The sequence below is a fragment of the Oncorhynchus keta genome, unplaced genomic scaffold, assembly GCF_023373465.1.
Source record: "Oncorhynchus keta strain PuntledgeMale-10-30-2019 unplaced genomic scaffold, Oket_V2 Un_contig_12961_pilon_pilon, whole genome shotgun sequence".
In the NCBI taxonomy this organism is placed as follows: domain Eukaryota; kingdom Metazoa; phylum Chordata; class Actinopteri; order Salmoniformes; family Salmonidae; genus Oncorhynchus; species Oncorhynchus keta.
In genome coordinates this window covers 1-18,270 of record NW_026278065.1, presented here as the reverse complement: position 1 = coordinate 18,270, position 18,270 = coordinate 1, and the positions used below count along the sequence as shown (strand labels likewise).

The 18,270-nt window shown below is 44.0% G+C and overlaps 1 protein-coding gene and 3 long non-coding RNA genes across 49 annotated transcripts; 3 read left to right on the top strand and 1 right to left on the bottom strand.

The window, feature by feature from the left end:
* The first annotated feature begins 381 nt into the window (after window positions 1-381).
* LOC127918053 (uncharacterized) lies at window positions 382-3,890 on the top strand. 2 transcript variants are annotated; one of them, XR_008098560.1, is made up of 5 exons: window positions 382-560; window positions 631-843; window positions 986-1,127; window positions 2,393-2,463; window positions 3,524-3,890. It is a non-coding gene; the product is annotated as an uncharacterized LOC127918053 (long non-coding RNA). The 2 variants fall into 2 exon arrangements; XR_008098561.1 differs by lacking the exons at window positions 382-560; window positions 986-1,127 and having other exon boundaries at window positions 574-843.
* A 2,801-nt stretch (window positions 3,891-6,691) lies between these two features.
* Window positions 6,692-9,222, top strand: LOC127918056 (uncharacterized). 35 transcript variants are annotated; one of them, XR_008098608.1, is made up of 10 exons: window positions 6,692-6,783; window positions 6,903-7,025; window positions 7,300-7,422; window positions 7,530-7,608; window positions 7,963-8,085; window positions 8,244-8,407; window positions 8,649-8,730; window positions 8,772-8,894; window positions 9,018-9,140; window positions 9,180-9,207. It is a non-coding gene; the product is annotated as an uncharacterized LOC127918056 (long non-coding RNA). The 35 variants fall into 35 exon arrangements; XR_008098585.1 differs by having other exon boundaries at window positions 8,244-8,448; XR_008098596.1 differs by adding an exon at window positions 8,491-8,531 and having other exon boundaries at window positions 8,244-8,448; window positions 8,649-8,894.
* Window positions 9,223-10,118: 896 nt separating this feature from the next.
* LOC127918054 (guanine nucleotide exchange factor for Rab-3A-like) lies at window positions 10,119-12,698 on the bottom strand. Its single transcript, XM_052501247.1, has 5 exons — window positions 12,685-12,698; window positions 12,178-12,201; window positions 10,967-11,066; window positions 10,478-10,544; window positions 10,119-10,294 (listed from the first exon to the last, which is right to left on the bottom strand). The coding sequence occupies exons 1-5, from the start codon at window positions 12,696-12,698 to the stop codon at window positions 10,155-10,157; spliced, it is 345 nt and encodes a 114-aa protein (XP_052357207.1). The 3' UTR covers window positions 10,119-10,154.
* A 100-nt stretch (window positions 12,699-12,798) lies between these two features.
* Window positions 12,799-18,032, top strand: LOC127918055 (uncharacterized). 11 transcript variants are annotated; one of them, XR_008098567.1, is made up of 5 exons: window positions 13,545-13,603; window positions 15,016-15,135; window positions 15,197-16,034; window positions 17,100-17,280; window positions 17,930-18,032. It is a non-coding gene; the product is annotated as an uncharacterized LOC127918055 (long non-coding RNA). The 11 variants fall into 11 exon arrangements; XR_008098564.1 differs by lacking the exon at window positions 13,545-13,603 and having other exon boundaries at window positions 14,904-15,135; window positions 17,041-17,160; window positions 17,220-17,339; window positions 17,930-18,019; XR_008098572.1 differs by lacking the exons at window positions 13,545-13,603; window positions 15,016-15,135 and adding an exon at window positions 12,799-12,900.
* Window positions 18,033-18,270: the final 238 nt, after the last annotated feature.

The window sequence follows — 18,270 nt, the reverse complement described above, 5'->3', positions numbered from 1 at the left end:
AGCCCGGCCAATACGAAGGGCTGGTATGAACCGCACTGGGCTATGCACCCGCACTGGAGACACCGTGTGCTCCATAGCATAACACGGTGCCTGCCCAGTCTCTCTAGCCCCCGGTAAGCACGGGAGTTTGCGCAGGTCTCTAACTGGCATAGCCATACTCCTGTGAGCCACCCCCAAGACATTTTTGTACAGCAGAGGTACAGAAGGTACAGCAGAGCTGATGACCGGTGGTTGGGGGTTTGGTTGTCATGTTGATGATACTGGCCTGTTGTAGAAGGTACAGCAGAGCTGATGGACGGTGGTTGGGGGTGTGGTTGTCATGTTGATGATACTGGCCTGTTGTAGAAGGTACAGCAGAGCTGATGACCGGTGGTTGGGGTGTGGTTGTCATGTTGATGATACTGGCCTGTTGTAGAAGGTACAGCAGAGCTGATGGACGGTGGTTGGGGGTGTGGTTGTCATGTTGATGATACTGGCCTGTTGTAGAAGGTACAGCAGAGCTGATGACCGGTGGTTGGGGGTGTGGTTGTCATGTTGATGATACTGGCCTGTTGTAGAAGGTACAGCAGAGCTGATGACCGGTGGTTGGGGTGTGGTTGTCATGTTGATGATACTGGCCTGTTGTAGAAGGTACTTCAGAGCTGATGACCGGTGGTTGGGGGTGTGGTTGTCATGTTGATGATACTGGCCTGTTGTAGAAGGTACTTCAGAGCTGATGACCGGTGGTTGGGGGTGTGGTTGTCATGTTGATGATACTGGCCTGTTGTAGAAGGTACAGCAGAGCTGATGACCGGTGGTTGGGGGTGTGGTTGTCATGTTGATGATACTGGCCTGTTGTAGAAGGTACAGCAGAGCTGATGACCGGTGGTTGGGGTGTGGTTGTCATGTTGATGATACTGGCCTGTTGTAGAAGGTACTTCAGAGCTGATGACCGGTGGTTGGGGGGTGTGGTTGTCATGTTGATGATACTGGCCTGTTGTAGAAGGTACAGCAGAGCTGATGACCGGTGGTTGGGGGTTTGGTTGTCATGTTGATGATACTGGCCTGTTGTAGAAGGTACAGCAGAGCTGATGACCGGTGGTTGGGGGTGTGGTTGTCATGTTGATGATACTGGCCTGTTGTAGAAGGTACAGCAGAGCTGATGACCGGTGGTTGGGGGGGGGTGTGGTTGTCATGTTGATGATACTGGCCTGTTGTAGAAGGTACAGCAGAGCTGATGACCGGTGGTTGGGGGTGTGGTTGTCATGTTGATGATACTGGCCTGTTGTAGAAGGTACAGCAGAGCGGTGGTTGGGGTGTGGTTGTCATGTTGATGATACTGGCCTGTTGTAGAAGGTACAGCAGAGCTGATGACCGGTGGTTGGGGGTGTGGTTGTCATGTTGATGATACTGGCCTGTTGTAGAAGGTACAGCAGAGCTGATGACCGGTGGTTGGGGGTGTGGTTGTCATGTTGATGATACTGGCCTGTTGTAGAAGGTACTTCACAGCTGATGACCGGTGGTTGAGGGGTGTGGTTGTCATGTTGATGATACTGGCCTGTTGTAGAAGGTACTTCAGAGCTGATGACCGGTGGTTGGGGGTGTGGTTGTCATGTTGATGATACTGGCCTGTTGTAGAAGGTACAGCAGAGCTGATGACCGGTGGTTGGGGGTGTGGTTGTCATGTTGATGATACTGGCCTGTTGTGAAGGTACAGCAGAGCTGATGACCGGTGGTTGGGGTGTGGTTGTCATGTTGATGATACTGGCCTGTTGTAGAAGGTACTTCAGAGCTGATGACCGGTGGTTGGGGTGTGGTTGTCATGTTGATGATACTGGCCTGTTGTAGAAGGTACAGCAGAGCTGATGACCGGTGGTTGGGGGTTTTGGTTGTCATGTTGATGATACTGGCCTGTTGTAGAAAGGTACAGCAGAGCTGATGACGGTGGTTGGGGGTGTGTGTTGTCATGTTGATGATACTGGCCTGTTGTAGAAGGTACAGCAGAGCTGATGACCGGTGGTTGGGGGTGTGGTTGTCATGTTGATGATACTGGCCTGTTGTAGAAGGTACAGCAGAGCTGATGACCGGTGGTTGGGGGTGTGGTTGTCATGTTGATGATACTGGCCTGTTGTAGAAGGTACAGCAGAGCGGTGGTTGGGGGTGTGGTTGTCATGTTGATGATACTGGCCTGTTGTAGAAGGTACAGCAGAGCTGATGACCGGTGGTTGGGGGTGTGGTTGTCATGTTGATGATACTGGCCTGTTGTAGAAGGTACTTCAGAGCTGATGACCGGTGGTTGGGGGTGTGGCTGTCATGTTGATGATACTGGCCTGTTGTAGAAGGTACAGCAGAGCTGATGACCGGTGGTTGGGGGTGTGGCTGTCATGTTGATGATACTGGCCTGTTGTAGAAGGTACAGCAGAGCTGATGACCGGTGGTTGGGGGTGTGGTTGTCATGTTGATGATACTGGCCTGTTGTAGAAGGTACTTCAGAGCTGATGACCGGTGGTTGGGTGTGTGGTTGTCATGTTGATGATACTGGCCTGTTGTAGAAGGTACTTCAGAGCTGATGACCGGTGGTTGGGGGGTGTGGTTGTCATGTTGATGATACTGGCCTGTTGTAAGAAGGTACTTCAGAGCTGATGACCGGTGGTTGGGGTGTGGTTGTCATGTTGATGATACTGGCCTGTTGTAGAAGGTACAGCAGAGCTGATGACCGGTGGTTGGGGGTGTGGTTGTCATGTTGATGATACTGGCCTGTTGTAGAAGGTACAGCAGAGCTGATGACGGTGGTTGGGGTGTGGTTGTCATGTTTGATGATACTGGCCTGTTGTAGAAGGTACAGCAGAGCTGATGACCGGTGGTTGGGGGTGTGGTTGTCATGTTGATGATACTGGCCTGTTGTAGAAGGTACAGCAGAGCTGATGACCGGTGGTTGGGGTGTGGTTGTCATGTTGATGATACTGGCCTGTTGTAGAAGGTACAGCAGAGCTGATGACCGGTGGTTGGGGGTGTGGTTGTCATGTTGATGATACTGGCCTGTTGTAGAAGGTACTTCAGAGCTGATGACCGGTGGTTGGGGGTGTGGTTGTCATGTTGATGATACTGGCCTGTTGTAGAAGGTACAGCAGAGCTGACCGGTGGTTGGGGTGTGGTTGTCATGTTGATGATACTGGCCTGTTGTAGAAGGTACAGCAGAGCTGATGACCGGTGGTTGGGGTTTGGTTGTCATGTTGATGATACTGGCCTGTTGTAGAGGTACAGCAGAGCTGATGACCGGTGGTTGGGGGGTGTGGTTGTCATGTTGATGATACTGGCCTGTTGTAGAAGGTACAGCAGAGCTGATGACCGGTGGTTGGGGGGTGTGGTTGTCATGTTGATGATACTGGCCTGTTGTAGAAGGTACAGCAGAGCTGATGACCGGTGGTTGGGGGTGTGGTTGTCATGTTGATGATACTGGCCTGTTGTAGAAGGTACAGCAGAGCTGATGACCGGTGGTTGGGTGTGTGGTTGTCATGTTGATGATACTGGCCTGTTGTAGAAGGTACTTCAGAGCTGATTGCTGCAAGATGGACCGATATTATTTCACTACACTAAAATGTGACATACATTATATCTTGAAAATATCAATGTAACCTTAAAAAAAATACTTAATTGTTTTTTCAGATGATTCAAGCAACCCTATTTTAGACCACATTTATACCGATCGTTATCACCATGGATGAGAATACCACTTCAAGTTGGACAGAATGACTTCTAAAATAATACAAGATATGCTATGTTAACCTCTGAATGAAGTTAATTTACGACGTTGAATTCATTAGCTGCATTAAGGATACAGTACGTCACTCCTTTGTTTGGGGGAATTTAGTGTTATAGTGTTTGAAGTGCTTAAAACTCTGAGCAATAATCCATTATTCCTGGAACAGCTTTTCTGACTCCGACTGCAATTCTCAACTATGGCCCCGTTTCAGGCCGACTATATTGCAGTCGTGCTTGCATGCAGAATTTTATGTTTGCGAGGTCAGACGTCTACAGCTACAGAGTTCAAACATCTTGACTTTTTTTCTCTCCACATTTTGTTGTCACAGCCTGAATTTAAAATTTGAGGTTTTGGGTCACTGACCTACATACAATACCACATAATGTCAAAGTGGAATTATGTTTTTTAAAATGTTTGACAAATTAATAATAAAATGTCATATTGAGTACAGAGGGGTATGAATACTTTCTGAAGGCACTGTATGTATATTGCTCATATATATATATATATATATACATACATATACACATATACACATACCAGTCAAAAGTTTGGACACCAACTCATTTCAGGGTTTTACGAATAGCTATCTATATCTATATATATCTATATATATCTGTATATATATATCTATATCTATATATATCTATATCTATCTATATCTATATATCTATTATCTATCTATATCTATCTATATCTATATATAGAGCTATATATAAATATATATATATATACATCTATAGATATATATATATATATATATGACGTAGTTAGCTGATAAGTTCAACACCTGTCCAGGCGCTGTATGATCAGCCAGGCATCTACAATGTAGTGAGTCTGGAACATTCCCAGGATGCTGGAGCTCCATATTCCCCTTTAAACCGATTCAGCAACAACTGTGATGTGTGAGGTCTCGACTTCGAGGCAAAGATGATCTATTTAATTGACAAGATAGCCGAGTGACCGCTTTAACAATGAAAATACATGTCCTCGGTGAGTAAAGGCAAGTGAGATCAGGTGGTAACATTCTAGCCAATGAGAGGGCAGATACGCGTGCGAACAACACGCACCAGGAAGTCGTTGTTCCTCGAAGTTGCTGGGAAAAGGCCACTTCTTACATTTGTACCGGAAGGCTTTTACATGTGACATGATTTGTAGGCTACTTCAGACAGGGCTTCTGTGGGTTAAAGCCATACTCCTTCAAAAACAGTGGGGGGTCCCGCAAAGGCACCCAACAAATGGAGAACATGGCATTTTCACATAACAAATAGAAGTTCATTTCTGTGACATCTAGCAGCAACAATTACTTTAAAAGGTTATATCATTTGCAGACTCAAGAGACTATAACCGCGCCAGACAACACACAGATGTTGGGTCTTTTGTCTCGACCGGCTCAGTGCGTTCCACAGGGACGCTGGCTCACGTTGACGACAATGCTTCCCACAATTGTTTAAAGTTGGCTGGAGGTCCTTTGGGTGGTAGGCCATTCTTGATTCACACGGGAAACTGTTTAGTGTGAGAGAAAAAAAACAGCAACGTTGCAGTTCTTGACACAAACCGGTGCCCCGTTCCAAGACACATAGACAATCCCTGTCTCAGGGCTTAAAAAAAAAGAAAAATCCTTCTTTAACCCATCTCCCCTTCATCTACACTGATATAAAGTGGTTTTAACAGGTGACAATCACTCAGGGATCATAGCCTTCACCTGGTCAATCTCACAGAAATAGCAGGTGTTCTTAATATTTTGTCCAGTCAGTGTATGTTTCTATCAATCTCAAGATGATGCGTGTTGTTTTATTGGCATAATAAGTCAAGGATTCCAAACTCATAACGCGGCTGTAGAACAAAGCTTTAATTGCACTTTCAGACTTCCGATAATTCTTCATTTAAAAGTTTGATAAATATATTTTCATGCAGGATATGGCTAATATCAACACTATAGGTGTTTTAGAGTTGTAGAACACAAACACACCCCCCTGTACACACTGTTGGCTATGGATCCACGCAGAAGCGACACACTTCATGGTCACTTATTGGCTTTAAACATCATTTATCATACACGACCTGGAGTGCAATTTCAATACCATTTTACAGATGCACTATTGTAAAGTGGCTGTTCCACTGGATGTCATAAGGTGAATGCACCAATTTGTAAGTCGCTCTGGATAAGAGCGTCTGTAAATGACTTGGAAATGTAAATGTAAATGTACAGGAGTGCGATTTTACAACTAAGGTTGAGCATAACATACTGCAATCATTTACAACTGTTTTCTCTCCCAAAAACGACAGTTATTTTAAAGCTGTGAATAAAAATGGGTGTTATCAGGGAGGAGGAAGGGGGAAAAAGGGGGGACGTATTGCTTAGTCGTCTACGATTGGTTTATAACTCCGTTATGTTAAAACTGGATTCTTAATTTATAGGATAGTCGTTGCTAAGCGGTCTGAGTATCCAGAGTGAAGACGAGGATATTTCAGATCACTGCTATTTACTTCATGGTCCTTCTGTAGCTCAGTTGGTAGAGCATGGTGCTTGTAACGCCAGGGTAGTGGGTTCGATTCCCGGGACCACCCATACGTAGAATGTATGCACACATGACTGTAAGTCGCTTTGGATAAAAGCGTCTGCTAAATGGCATATATTACCTGCAACACACAACAACTTCTGAACTGGTTTGTACTAAAACAGATTTATTTAAAAAAAAAAAATTAATCTCAGCTATTTATTTAAAAAAACTTTCTGGTTGTTAAAATCCACACTGAGTGAATACTTCCCTTGAGGTGAGAGGAGAACCATAACCCATTCTCAGTCGAAGGTGTCTTTCCTATATAAGCCGCACAGGCATTTACAACACGTAGTGCTGGTTGGTGAAGAATCTATCAGGGTTAAGAGAGACGAACGTAATGGGTGGTTTGGTTGTTAAGGTGAGGGAGACGACAAAACGTCGTAGTCTGGTTGTTAAGGTGAGAGGAGACAAACACGTACGTAGTCTGGTTGTTAAGGTGAGAGGAGACGACAACACGTACGTAGTCTGGTTGTTAAGGTGAGAGGAGACGACAACACGTCGTAGTCTGGTTGTTAAGGTGAGAGGAGACGACAACATGTACGTAGTCTGGTTGTTGAGGAGAGGAGACGACAACACGTCGTAGTCTGGTTGTTAAGGTGAGAGGAGACGACAACACGTACGTAGTCTGGTTGTTAAGGTGAGAGGAGACGACAACACGTACGTAGTCTGGTTGTTAAGGTGAGAGGAGACGACAACACGTACGTAGTCTGGTTGTTAAGGTGAGAGGAGACGACGTGAGAGGAGACGACAACACGTCGTAGTCTGGTTGTTGAGGTGAGAGGAGACGACGTCGTACACGTACGTAGTCTGGTTGTTAAGGTGAGAGGAGACGACAACACGTACGTAGTCTGGTTGTTAAGGTGAGAGGAGACGACGACAACACGTACGTAGTCTGGTTGTTAAGGTGAGAGGAGACGACAACACGTAAGTCTGGTTGTTGAGGAGGTGAGAGGAGACAACACGTCTGGTTGTTAGGTCTGTAGTCTGGTTAAGGTGAGAGGAGACGACAACACGTACGTAGTCTGGTTGTTAAGGTGAGAGGAGACGACAACACGTACGTAGTCTGGTTGTTAAGGTGAGAGGAGACGACAACACGTACGTAGTCTGGTTGTTAAGGTGAGAGGAGATCACAACACGTACGTAGTCTGGTTGTTAAGGTGAGAGGAGACGACAACACGTAGTCTGGTTGTTGAGAGGAGACGACAACACGGTTGGTTGTTAAGGTGAGAGGAGACGACAACACGTACGTAGTCTGGTTGTTGAGGTGAGAGGCGACAACACGTACGTAGTCTGGTTGTTAAGGTGAGAGGAGACGACAACACGTACGTAGTCTGGTTGTTAAGGACAACACGTACGTAGTCTGGTTGTTGAGAGAGCGACAACACGTACGTAGTCTGGTTGTTAAGGTGAGAGGAGACGACAACACATATACGTAGTCTGGTTGTTGAGAGTGGAGACGACAACACGTACGTAGTCTGGTTGTTAAGGTGAGAGGAGACGACAACACGTGCGTAGTCTGGTTGTTGAGGTGACAACACGAGGAGACGACAACACGTCGTAGTCTGGGTTGTTAAGGTGAGAGGAGACGACAACACGTCGTAGTCTGGTTGTTAAGGTGAGGGGAGACGACAACACGTACGTAGTCTGGTTGTTGAGGTGAGAGGAGACGACAACACGTACGTAGTCTGGTTGTTAAGGTGAGAGGAGACGACAACACGTACGTAGTCTGGTTGTTAAGGTGAGAGGAGACGACAACACGTACGTAGTCTGGTTGTTAAGGTGAGAGAGACGACAACAGTCTGGTTGTTAAGGTGAGAGGAGACGACAACACGTCGTAGTCTGGTTGTTAAGGTGAGAGGAGATGACAACACGTACGTACGTAGTCTGGTTGTTAAGGTGAGAGGAGACGACAACACGTACGTAGTCTGGTTGTTAAGGTGAGAGGAGACGACAACACGTACGTAGTCTGGTTGTTAAGGTGAGAGGAGACGACAACACGTACGTAGTCTGGTTGTTAAGGTGAGAGGAGACGACAACACGTACGTAGTCTGGTTGTTAAGGTGAGAGGAGACGACAACACGTACGTAGTCTGGTTGTTAAGGTGAGAGGAGACGACAACACGTACGTAGTCTGGTTGTTAAGGTGAGAGGGAGACGACAACACGTACGTAGTCTGGTTGTTAAGGTGAGAGGAGACGACAACACGTACGTAGTCTGGTTGTTAAGGTGAGAGGAGACGACAAAACGTACAAGGAGACGACGTCGTAGTCTGGTTGTTAAGGTGAGAGGAGACGACAAAACACGGTTGTTGAGGAGACGACAACACGTAGTCTGGTTGTTAAGGTGAGAGGAGACGACAACACGTACGTAGTCTGGTTGTTAAGGTGAGAGGAGACGACAACACGTACGTAGTCTGGTTGTTAAGGTGAGAGGAGACGACAACACGTACGTAGTCTGGTTGTTGAGGTGAGAGGAGACGACAACACGTACGTAGTCTGGTTGTTAAGGTGAGAGGAGACGACAACACGTACGTAGTCTGGTTGTTAAGGTGAGAGGAGACGACAACACGTACGTAGTCTGGTTGTTAAGGTGAGAGGAGACGACAACACGTACGTAGTCTGGTTGTTAAGGTGAGAGGAGACGACAACACGTACGTAGTCTGGTTGTTGAGGTGAGGTAAGACGACAACACGTACGTAGTCTGGTTGTTAAGGTGAGAGGAGACGACAACACGTACGTAGTCTGGTTGTTGAGGTGAGAGGAGACGACAACACGTACGTAGTCTGGTTGTTAAGGTGAGAGGAGACGACAACACGTACGTAGTCTGGTTGTTAAGGTGAGGAGACGACAACACGTACGTAGTCTGGTTGTTAAGGTGAGAGGAGACGACAACACGTACGTAGTCTGGTTGTTAAGGTGAGGTAGTCTGGTTGTTAAGGTGAGAGGGAGATGAGTAGTCAACATGCAGGACTGGTACACAGGTACCACATGACAGCTGTTAGAATGAAAAGTGAGCAGCATAGTTCTCTATTGGTCAGAACTCCAACTTAAAAAGATCTGTGTGATTAACCAGACCAGTTAGGATTAAACCCATACTAGTGTTTCCGTGGCAGCATGACACATGCGTATATAGTTTCAATCTGTGCCAACTAAGATCAGCTGTGTAACCACTTGTCAATTTTACGTAGTAATAACAAGAGTTTCTATGGTATATTGATACATTTTCACATATACGCTTACTGTCCTTTTAAAAGATGCTATTTATTGTATGTCTTTGTGGTTTTGTGTTATAATATTGTGCTAGTTTATAAAGTACATAGCTCTAACTGCTAGCATCGTACGAACTCTACTGATCTCACAAGCTTACATTCTGTTTTGCTACAAAAAAAATGTTTCCTCTACCGTGTAGCTCGCCAGATCGGGCTGATTTGTTACGAGACTAATCTAATCTAATTGCTAAATGGTGTCATATTTGCTGTAGCATTTCTGCTTCCCTCGTCAGACACACTTGAAAATGGCTCTCCTACTCAATAAGATCCGTGATCTGGTTTCTGTGTTCACCGTGGCCAGCTGAGGACTTTTCACACTCCAGCCCAGTGGATTTTGGGGTTGGATTATCAGGACAGTGTAAAAGGGGTACTGGTGATCTCGTGTCTCTGTACAGCTGGTATCTCTTGTCTTTTTCTAAGCCCAGGGTCGTTGTTCAGTAGGCATGAAAACGGAAGAAAGCGTCCCTAAACGGGTGGTAATATCTTGAACTTGTCCAATACGAGGCGCTTGCAAAACAAAACAAAAAAAAAAAAAACGTCTGTCAAGCACAACGTTTCTTTTTTAGTTGCTACGGTGTGCCCTAATGAACATGACCCAGGGCTAACGGTGATGTCTCCTCTTGTCTGTCCTCTATCCCTGGTCTGTGTCTGTGAGGTAGAAGCCCAGCTTGGCCAGTCATCTCCCTCCGTAGACGCGTCACTTCCCAGAACATCTGTTCCGCTGGGGTCAGGGGTCAAATACATTAGGGTTTCATTAGTTGAAAGGGTTTCAGAACACCAGACAGATTTGCTGTCTACATTGACAAAAAGAGGAATGTAAATGCCAGGAGAGAGCACTGTTAAAAATGGGTCCCATTGTTGACCTCAGTGTTTAACTGTTAAAGAGGAAGGACGTCACACTTACCATCATGTCTGACCAGGCCCTGCTGTATGTAGCGGATATAGGTGAAGAAATCACACACCGCTGTTATCTGGAGGTTGGGAATTGGGTTTCACAATTTCAAAATAAAAGTTCTGCAATGATAAAGCGGGTTTCACAATTTCAAAATAAAAGTTCTGCAATGATAAACGGGTTTCACAATTTCAAAATAAAAGTTCTGCAATGATAAACGGGTTTCACAATTTCAAAATAAAAGTTCTGCAATGATAAACGGGTTTCACAATTTCAAATTTCAAAATTTCAAATTTTCAAAATAAAAGTTCTGCAATGATAAACGGGTTTCAGTTCTGTTAAACGGGTTTCACAATTTCAAAATAAAAGTTCTGCAATGATAAAAGTCTTTATGAACACAAAGGTAGCCATATTCATCTGAATGAATGAATGTTATGCATCAATGTTTAGAATGCATAATGTGGTTTAAATGATTAGGACACAACAAACATGGTTAGGTACCCGTGCCCTGCTAGAGGGAGAGATGTGGTAGTAACTCTCTCTGTCTCCAAGTTTGATGCGGTGCGTGCAGGACCGGGACACGCCGCTCAACGCACACTTCCTGTCAGAGGCAGAGAAACATAACACGACTCGCTCATTTATCTATGGAACTCTTTGGGACAGTTTTCCAGACCTCATTCATCTATATAACTCTATGGGCCAGTTTTCCAGACTTCATTCATCTATAGAACTCTATGGGCCAGTTTTCCAGACCTCATTCATCTATAGAACTCTATGGGCCAGTTTTCCAGACCTCATTCATCTATAGAACTCTATGGGCCAGTTTTCAGACCTCATTCATCTATAGAACTCTATGGGCCAGTTTTCCAGACCTCATTCATCTATAGAACTCTATGGGCCAGTTTTCCAGACCTCATTCATCTATATAACTCTATGGGCCAGTTTTCCAGAACTCTAGAACTCTGGGCCCAGTTTTCCAGACCTCATTCATCTATAGAACTCTATGGGACAGTTTCCAGACCTCATTCATCTATAGAACTCTATGGGCCAGTTTTCCAGACCTCATTCATCTATAGAACTCTATGGGCAGTTTCAGACCTCATTCATCTATAGAACTCTATGGGCCAGTTTTCATCATTCATCTATAGAACTCTATGGGCCAGTTTCCAGACTCTCATTCATCATTCATATAGAACTCTATGGGCCAGTTTTCCAAAACCTCATTCATCTATAGAACTCTATGGGCCCAGTTTTCCAGACCTCATTCATCTATAGAACTCTATGGGCCAGTTTTCCAAACCTCATTCATCTATGGAACTCTATGGGCCAGTTTCCGGAAATTCATCTATGGGCCGGTTTCGGACCAAATTAAGACTAATCCTTAGTATTTGTTGCCCAAGAGCAGGCTTATTCTGAGTCTGTGAAATTGGCCATACATGTAAACGATATGAAAATGTCATTGTTAGTCGTTTTAACATTAGAAACAATAAATGAACAAAGCGTGGTCTGGAACAGTGGAACAAGACATACCTGCCTGGTTAAGACAAAGTGTTATAGAGGACATTCTGACGAAGAAGAGCGACTAAGGAGAGCTGAAGAAGAGCTACTCAGTATACAGTCACACTATAGAACAAGTCCTTTTTTTTTTTTTTGTGGAAAATGAAAGTAAATAAAGCGATTGGCTCCTAAAAAAAAAAAAAAACTTCACTTACGTCTCTACTGCTGCTCTCAGGCCACTGGGAAAAAGAATTCAATCAAATTGTGAATAGGAAGCATGAGGTGAAGCAACGTAGCCCATTGAGTCAACCCATTAGCACTCAGAAAACCCAAAACAGATTTGAAGAAAAAACCCAAAACCAATCTATTAGAAAGTCAGACAAATCCTCCCACAAAAAAAAAACATTAAGCTATAGACAGATTTAGACTTCTAAAGTCGAAATATGGTTAAATCATCCGGTATCCTATGAAATGAGGACTTAAGGATTAGCTGGAATGTTCTGAGGAAGGAAAGATGATGACATGGTTACAGTCACTGATAAGGACGGATGTGGATTAGTGAGGAATGGAGGCCGAGGTCACATTAAAGGGAGAAGGAGCAGTTTATTACCCTATATAACAGTGGTATGTGTAATATATATACATATATACACACATACACACACACTCACACACACACACACACACACACACACACACACACACATACACAATATACATACATACATACATACATTTTGGGTTTGTTGTAAAATAAAATATTACATAAAAAGACCAACCAAGTTCCTATAATGTGATATTCATCTACTGAACTACAGGTGGTCACCAGGAGGAGAGAGGAAGTGTCTGTTTTAATGTGATATTCATCACAGAATACAGGTGGTCACCAGGAGGAGAGGAAGTGTCTGTTTTAATGTGATATTCATCACAGAATACAGGTGTAGTCACCAGGAGAGGGAAGTGTCTGTTTTTAATGTGATATTCATCACAGAATACAGGTGGTCACCAGGAGGAGGAGAGGAAGTGTCTGTTTTAATGTGATATTCATCACAGAGGTCACAGGTGGTCTGGGGAGGAGAGGAAGTGTCTGTTTTAATGCTGATATTCATCACAGAATACAGGTGGTCACCAGGAGGAGAGGAAGTGTCTGTTTTAATGTGATATTCATCACAGAATATAGGTGGTCACCAGGAGGAGAGGAAGTGTCTCTTTTAATGTGATATTCATCACAGAATACAGGTGTAAATCTCAGAAGGAAAGTATCTCTTTAATGTGATATTCATCACAGAATACAGGTGGTCACCAGGAGAGGGAAGTGTCTGTTTAATGTGATATTCATCACAGAATACAGATGTGGTCTGGGAGAGGAAGTGTCTGTTTTAATGTGATATTCATCACAGAAGACAGGTGGTCACCAGGAGAGGAAGTGTCTGTTTTAATGTGATATTCATCCCCACCCAGGAGCTGGAGTGGTCTGGGAGGAGAGGAAGTGTCTGTTTTAATGTGATATTCATCACAGAATACAGGTGGTGCTGCAGGAGGAGAGGAAGTGTCTCTTTTGTATTATTGTCACAGAATACGAGTGGTCACCAGGAGGAGAGGAAGTGTCTGTTTTAATGTGATATTCATCACAGAATACAGGTGTAGTCACCAGGAGGAGAGGAAGTGTCTGTTTTAATGTGATATTATATGCAGAAGACAGGTGGTCTGGGAGGAGAGGAAGTGTCTGTTTTAATGTGATATTCATCACAGAAGACAGGTGTAGTCACCAGGAGGAGAGAAGTGTCTGTTTTAATGTGATATTCATCACAGGCCACAGTAGTCACCAGGAGGAGAGTGTCTGTTTTAATGTGATATTCATCACAGAATACAGGTGGTCACCAGGAGGAAAGGAAGTGTCTGTTTTAATGTGATATTCATCACAGAATACAGGTGGTCACCAGGAGGAGAGGAAGTGTCTGTTTTAATGTGATATTCATCACAGAATACAGGTCACCAGAGGAGAGGAAGTGTCTGTTTAATGTGATATTCATCACAGAATACAGGTGTAGTCACCAGGAGGAGAGGAAGTGTCTGTTTTTAATGTGAATATTCATCACAGAAGACAGGTGTAGTCACCAGGAGAGAGGAAAGTGTCTGTTTTAATGTGATATTCATCACAGAATACAAGGTGGTCACCAGGAGGAGAGAAGTGTCTGTTTTTAATGTGATATTCATCACAGAATACATGTAGTCACCAGGAGGAGAGGAAGTGTCTGTTTTTAATGTGATATTCATCACAGAATACAGTGGTCACCAGGAGAGAGGAAGTGTCTGTTTAATGTGATATTCATCACAGAATACAGGTAATGGTCACCAGGAGAGAGAAGTGTCTGTTTTAATGTGATGGCTCATGCAGAGGCTGCAGGTGGTCACCAGGAGGAGAGGAAGAAGTCTGTTTTTAATGTGTGTGTCCCCTACCCAGAAGACAGGTGTAGTCACTGGGAGGGAGTATGTTAATGTGATGTTCTCCTCTAAATAAGGTGGTCACAGGAGGAGAGTGTCTGTTTCTAATGTGGTATTGTCACAGAAGATAAAGTGGTCTGAAGGAAGTGTCATTTTAATGTGATATTCATCTGAAGACAGGTGTAGTCACCAGGAGGAGAGGAAGTGTCAACAATGATCGTGTCACAGAATACAGGTGGTCACCAAGGAGGAGAGGAAGTAATATGTTTAATGAAATATTCTTAGAAGACAGTGTAGTCACCAGGAGGAGAGGAGTGTCTGTTTTCATGGTGCTATGTCCCCAGACCCAGGTGGTCTGGGAGAGAAGTATCTGTTTGTAATGTGATATTCATCACAGAATGAGGGGCAGGAAGTGTCTGTTTAATGTGATATTCATCACAGAAGGTAGACGGAGGTGTCGTGTTTTATTGATATTCATCACAGAATAGAGGTAGTCACCAGGAGGAGAGGAAGTGTCTGTTTTAATGTGATATTCATCACAGAATACAGGTGGTCACCAGGAGGAGAGGAAGTGTCTGTTTTAATGTGATATTCATCACAGAAGACAGGTGTAGTCACCAGGAGGAGAGGAAGTGTCTGTTTTAATGTGATATTCATCACAGAATACAGGTGGTCACCAGGAGGAGAGGAAGTGTCTGTTTTAATGTGATATTCATCACAGAAGACAGGTGTAGTCACCAGGAGGAGAGGAAGTGTCTGTTTTAATGTGATATTCATCACAGAATACAGGTGTAGTCACCAGGAGGAGAGGAAGTGTCTGTTTTAATGTGATATTCATCACAGAAGACAGGTGTAGTCACCAGGAGGAGAGGAAGTGTCTGTTTTAATGTGATATTCATCACAGAATACAGGTGGTCACCAGGAGGAGAGGAAGTGTCTGTTTTAATGTGATATTCATCACAGAATACAGGTGGTCACCAGGAGGAGAGGAAGTGTCTGTTTTAATGTGATATTCATCACAGAATACAGGTGGTCACCAGGAGGAGAGGAAGTGTCTGTTTTAATGTGATATTCATCACAGAAGACAGGTGTAGTCACCAGGAGGAGAGGAAGTGTCTGTTTTAATGTGATATTCATCACAGAATACAGGTGGTCACCAGGAGGAGAGGAAGTGTCTGTTTTAATGTGATATTCATCACAGAATACAGGTGGTCACCAGGAGGAGAGGAAGTGTCTGTTTTAATGTGATATTCATCACAGAATACAGGTGTAGTCACCAGGAGGAGAGGAAGTGTCTGTTTTAATGTGATATTCATCACAGAATACAGGTGGTCACCAGGAGGAGAGGAAGTGTCTGTTTTAATGTGATATTCATCACAGAAGACAGGTGTAGTCACCAGGAGGAGAGGAAGTGTCTGTTTTAATGTGATATTCATCACAGAATACAGGTGGTCACCAGGAGGAGAGGAAGTGTCTGTTTTAATGTGATATTCATCACAGAATACAGGTGGTCACCAGGAGGAGAGGAAGTGTCTGTTTTAATGTGATATTCATCACAGAATACAGGTGTAGTCACCAGGAGGAGAGGAAGTGTCTGTTTTAATGTGATATTCATCACAGAATACAGGTGGTCACCAGGAGGAGAGGAAGTGTCTGTTTTAATGTGATATTCATCACAGAAGACAGGTGTAGTCACCAGGAGGAGAGGAAGTGTCTGTTTTAATGTGATATTCATCACAGAATACAGGTGAGTCACCAGGAGGAGAGGAAGTGTCTGTTTTAATGTGATATTCATCACAGAATACAGGTGGTCACCAGGAGGAGAGGAAGTGTCTGTTTTAATGTGATATTCATCACAGAATACAGGTGGTCACCAGGAGGAGAGGAAGTGTCTGTTTTAATGTGATATTCATCACAGAATACAGGTGGTCACCAGGAGGAGAGGAAGTGTCTGTTTTAATGTGATATTCATCACAGAATACAGGTGGTCACCAGGAGGAGAGGAAGTGTCTGTTTTAATGTGATATTCATCACAGAATACAGGTGGTCACCAGGAGGAGAGGAAGTGTCTGTTTTAATGTGATATTCATCACAGAATACAGGTGGTCACCAGGAGGAGAGGAAGTGTCTGTTTTAATGTGATATTCATCACAGAATACAGGTGGTCACCAGGAGGAGAGGAAGTGTCTGTTTTAATGTGATATTCATCACAGAATACAGGTGGTCACCAGGAGGAGAGGAAGTGTCTGTTTTAATGTGATATTCATCACAGAATACAGGTGGTCACCAGGAGGAGAGGAAGTGTCTGTTTTAATGTGATATTCATCACAGAATACAGGTGGTCACCAGGAGGAGAGGAAGTGTCTGTTTTAATGTGATATTCATCACAGAATACAGGTGGTCACCAGGAGGAGAGGAAGTGTCTGTTTTAATGTGATATTCATCACAGAATACAGGTGGTCACCAGGAGGAGAGGAAGTGTCTGTTTTAATGTGATATTCATCACAGAATACAGGTGGTCACCAGGAGGAGAGAAGTGTCTGTTTTAATGTGATATTCATCACAGAATACAGGTGAGTCACCAGGAGGAGAGGAAGTGTCTGTTTTAATGTGATATTCATCACAGAATACAGGTGGTCACCAGGAGGAGAGGAAGTGTCTGTTTTAATGTGATATTCATCACAGAATACAGGTGTAGTCACCAGGAGGAGAGGAAGTGTCTGTTTTAATGTGATATTCATCACAGAATACAGGTGGTCACCAGGAGGAGAGGAAGTGTCTGTTTTAATGTGATATTCATCACAGAATACAGGTGTAGTCACCAGGAGGAGAGGAAGTGTCTGTTTTAATGTGATATTCATCACAGAATACAGGTGGTCACCAGGAGGAGAGGAAGTGTCTGTTTTAATGTGATATTCATCACAGAATACAGGTGGTCACCAGGAGGAGAGGAAGTGTCTGTTTTAATGTGATATTCATCACAGAATACAGGTGGTCACCAGGAGGAGAGGAAGTGTCTGTTTTAATGTGATATTCATCACAGAATACAGGTGGTCACCAGGAGGAGAGGAAGTGTCTGTTTTAATGTGATATTCATCACAGAATACAGGTGGTCACCAGGAGGAGAGGAAGTGTCTGTTTTAATGTGATATTCATCACAGAATACAGGTGGTCACCAGGAGGAGAGGAAGTGTCTGTTTTAATGTGATATTCATCACAGAATACAGGTGGTCACCAGGAGGAGAGGAAGTGTCTGTTTTAATGTGATATTCATCACAGAATACAGGTGGTCACCAGGAGGAGAGGAAGTGTCTGTTTTAATGTGATATTCATCACAGAATACAGGTGGTCACCAGGAGGAGAGGAAGTGTCTGTTTTAATGTGATATTCATCACAGAATACAGGTGGTCACCAGGAGGAGAGGAAGTGTCTGTTTTAATGTGATATTCATCACAGAATACAGGTGGTCACCAGGAGGAGAGGAAGTGTCTGTTTTAATGTGATATTCATCACAGAATACAGGTGTAGTCACCAGGAGGAGAGGAAGTGTCTGTTTTAATGTGATATTCATCACAGAATACAGGTGGTCACCAGGAGGAGAGGAAGTGTCTGTTTTAATGTGATATTCATCACAGAATACAGGTGGTCACCAGGAGGAGAGGAAGTGTCTGTTTTAATGTGATATTCATCACAGAATACAGGTGGTCACCAGGAGGAGAGGAAGTGTCTGTTTTAATGTGATATTCATCACAGAATACAGGTGGTCACCAGGAGGAGAGGAAGTGTCTGTTTTAATGTGATATTCATCACAGAATACAGGTGGTCACCAGGAGGAGAGGAGTGTCTGTTTAATGTGAGCATGA

Bases quoted from the DNA above. Each gene is read 5' to 3' on its own strand.
- LOC127918054 (XM_052501247.1), bottom strand. The intron at 11,067-12,177 runs GTAAGTGAAGTT...TGCCTCTGACAG, and splicing joins CTGAGAGCAGCAGTAGAGAC to GAAGTGTGCGTTGAGCGGCG. The intron at 10,295-10,477 runs GTAAGTGTGACG...CCCTGACCCCAG, and splicing joins GGGCCTGGTCAGACATGATG to CGGAACAGATGTTCTGGGAA.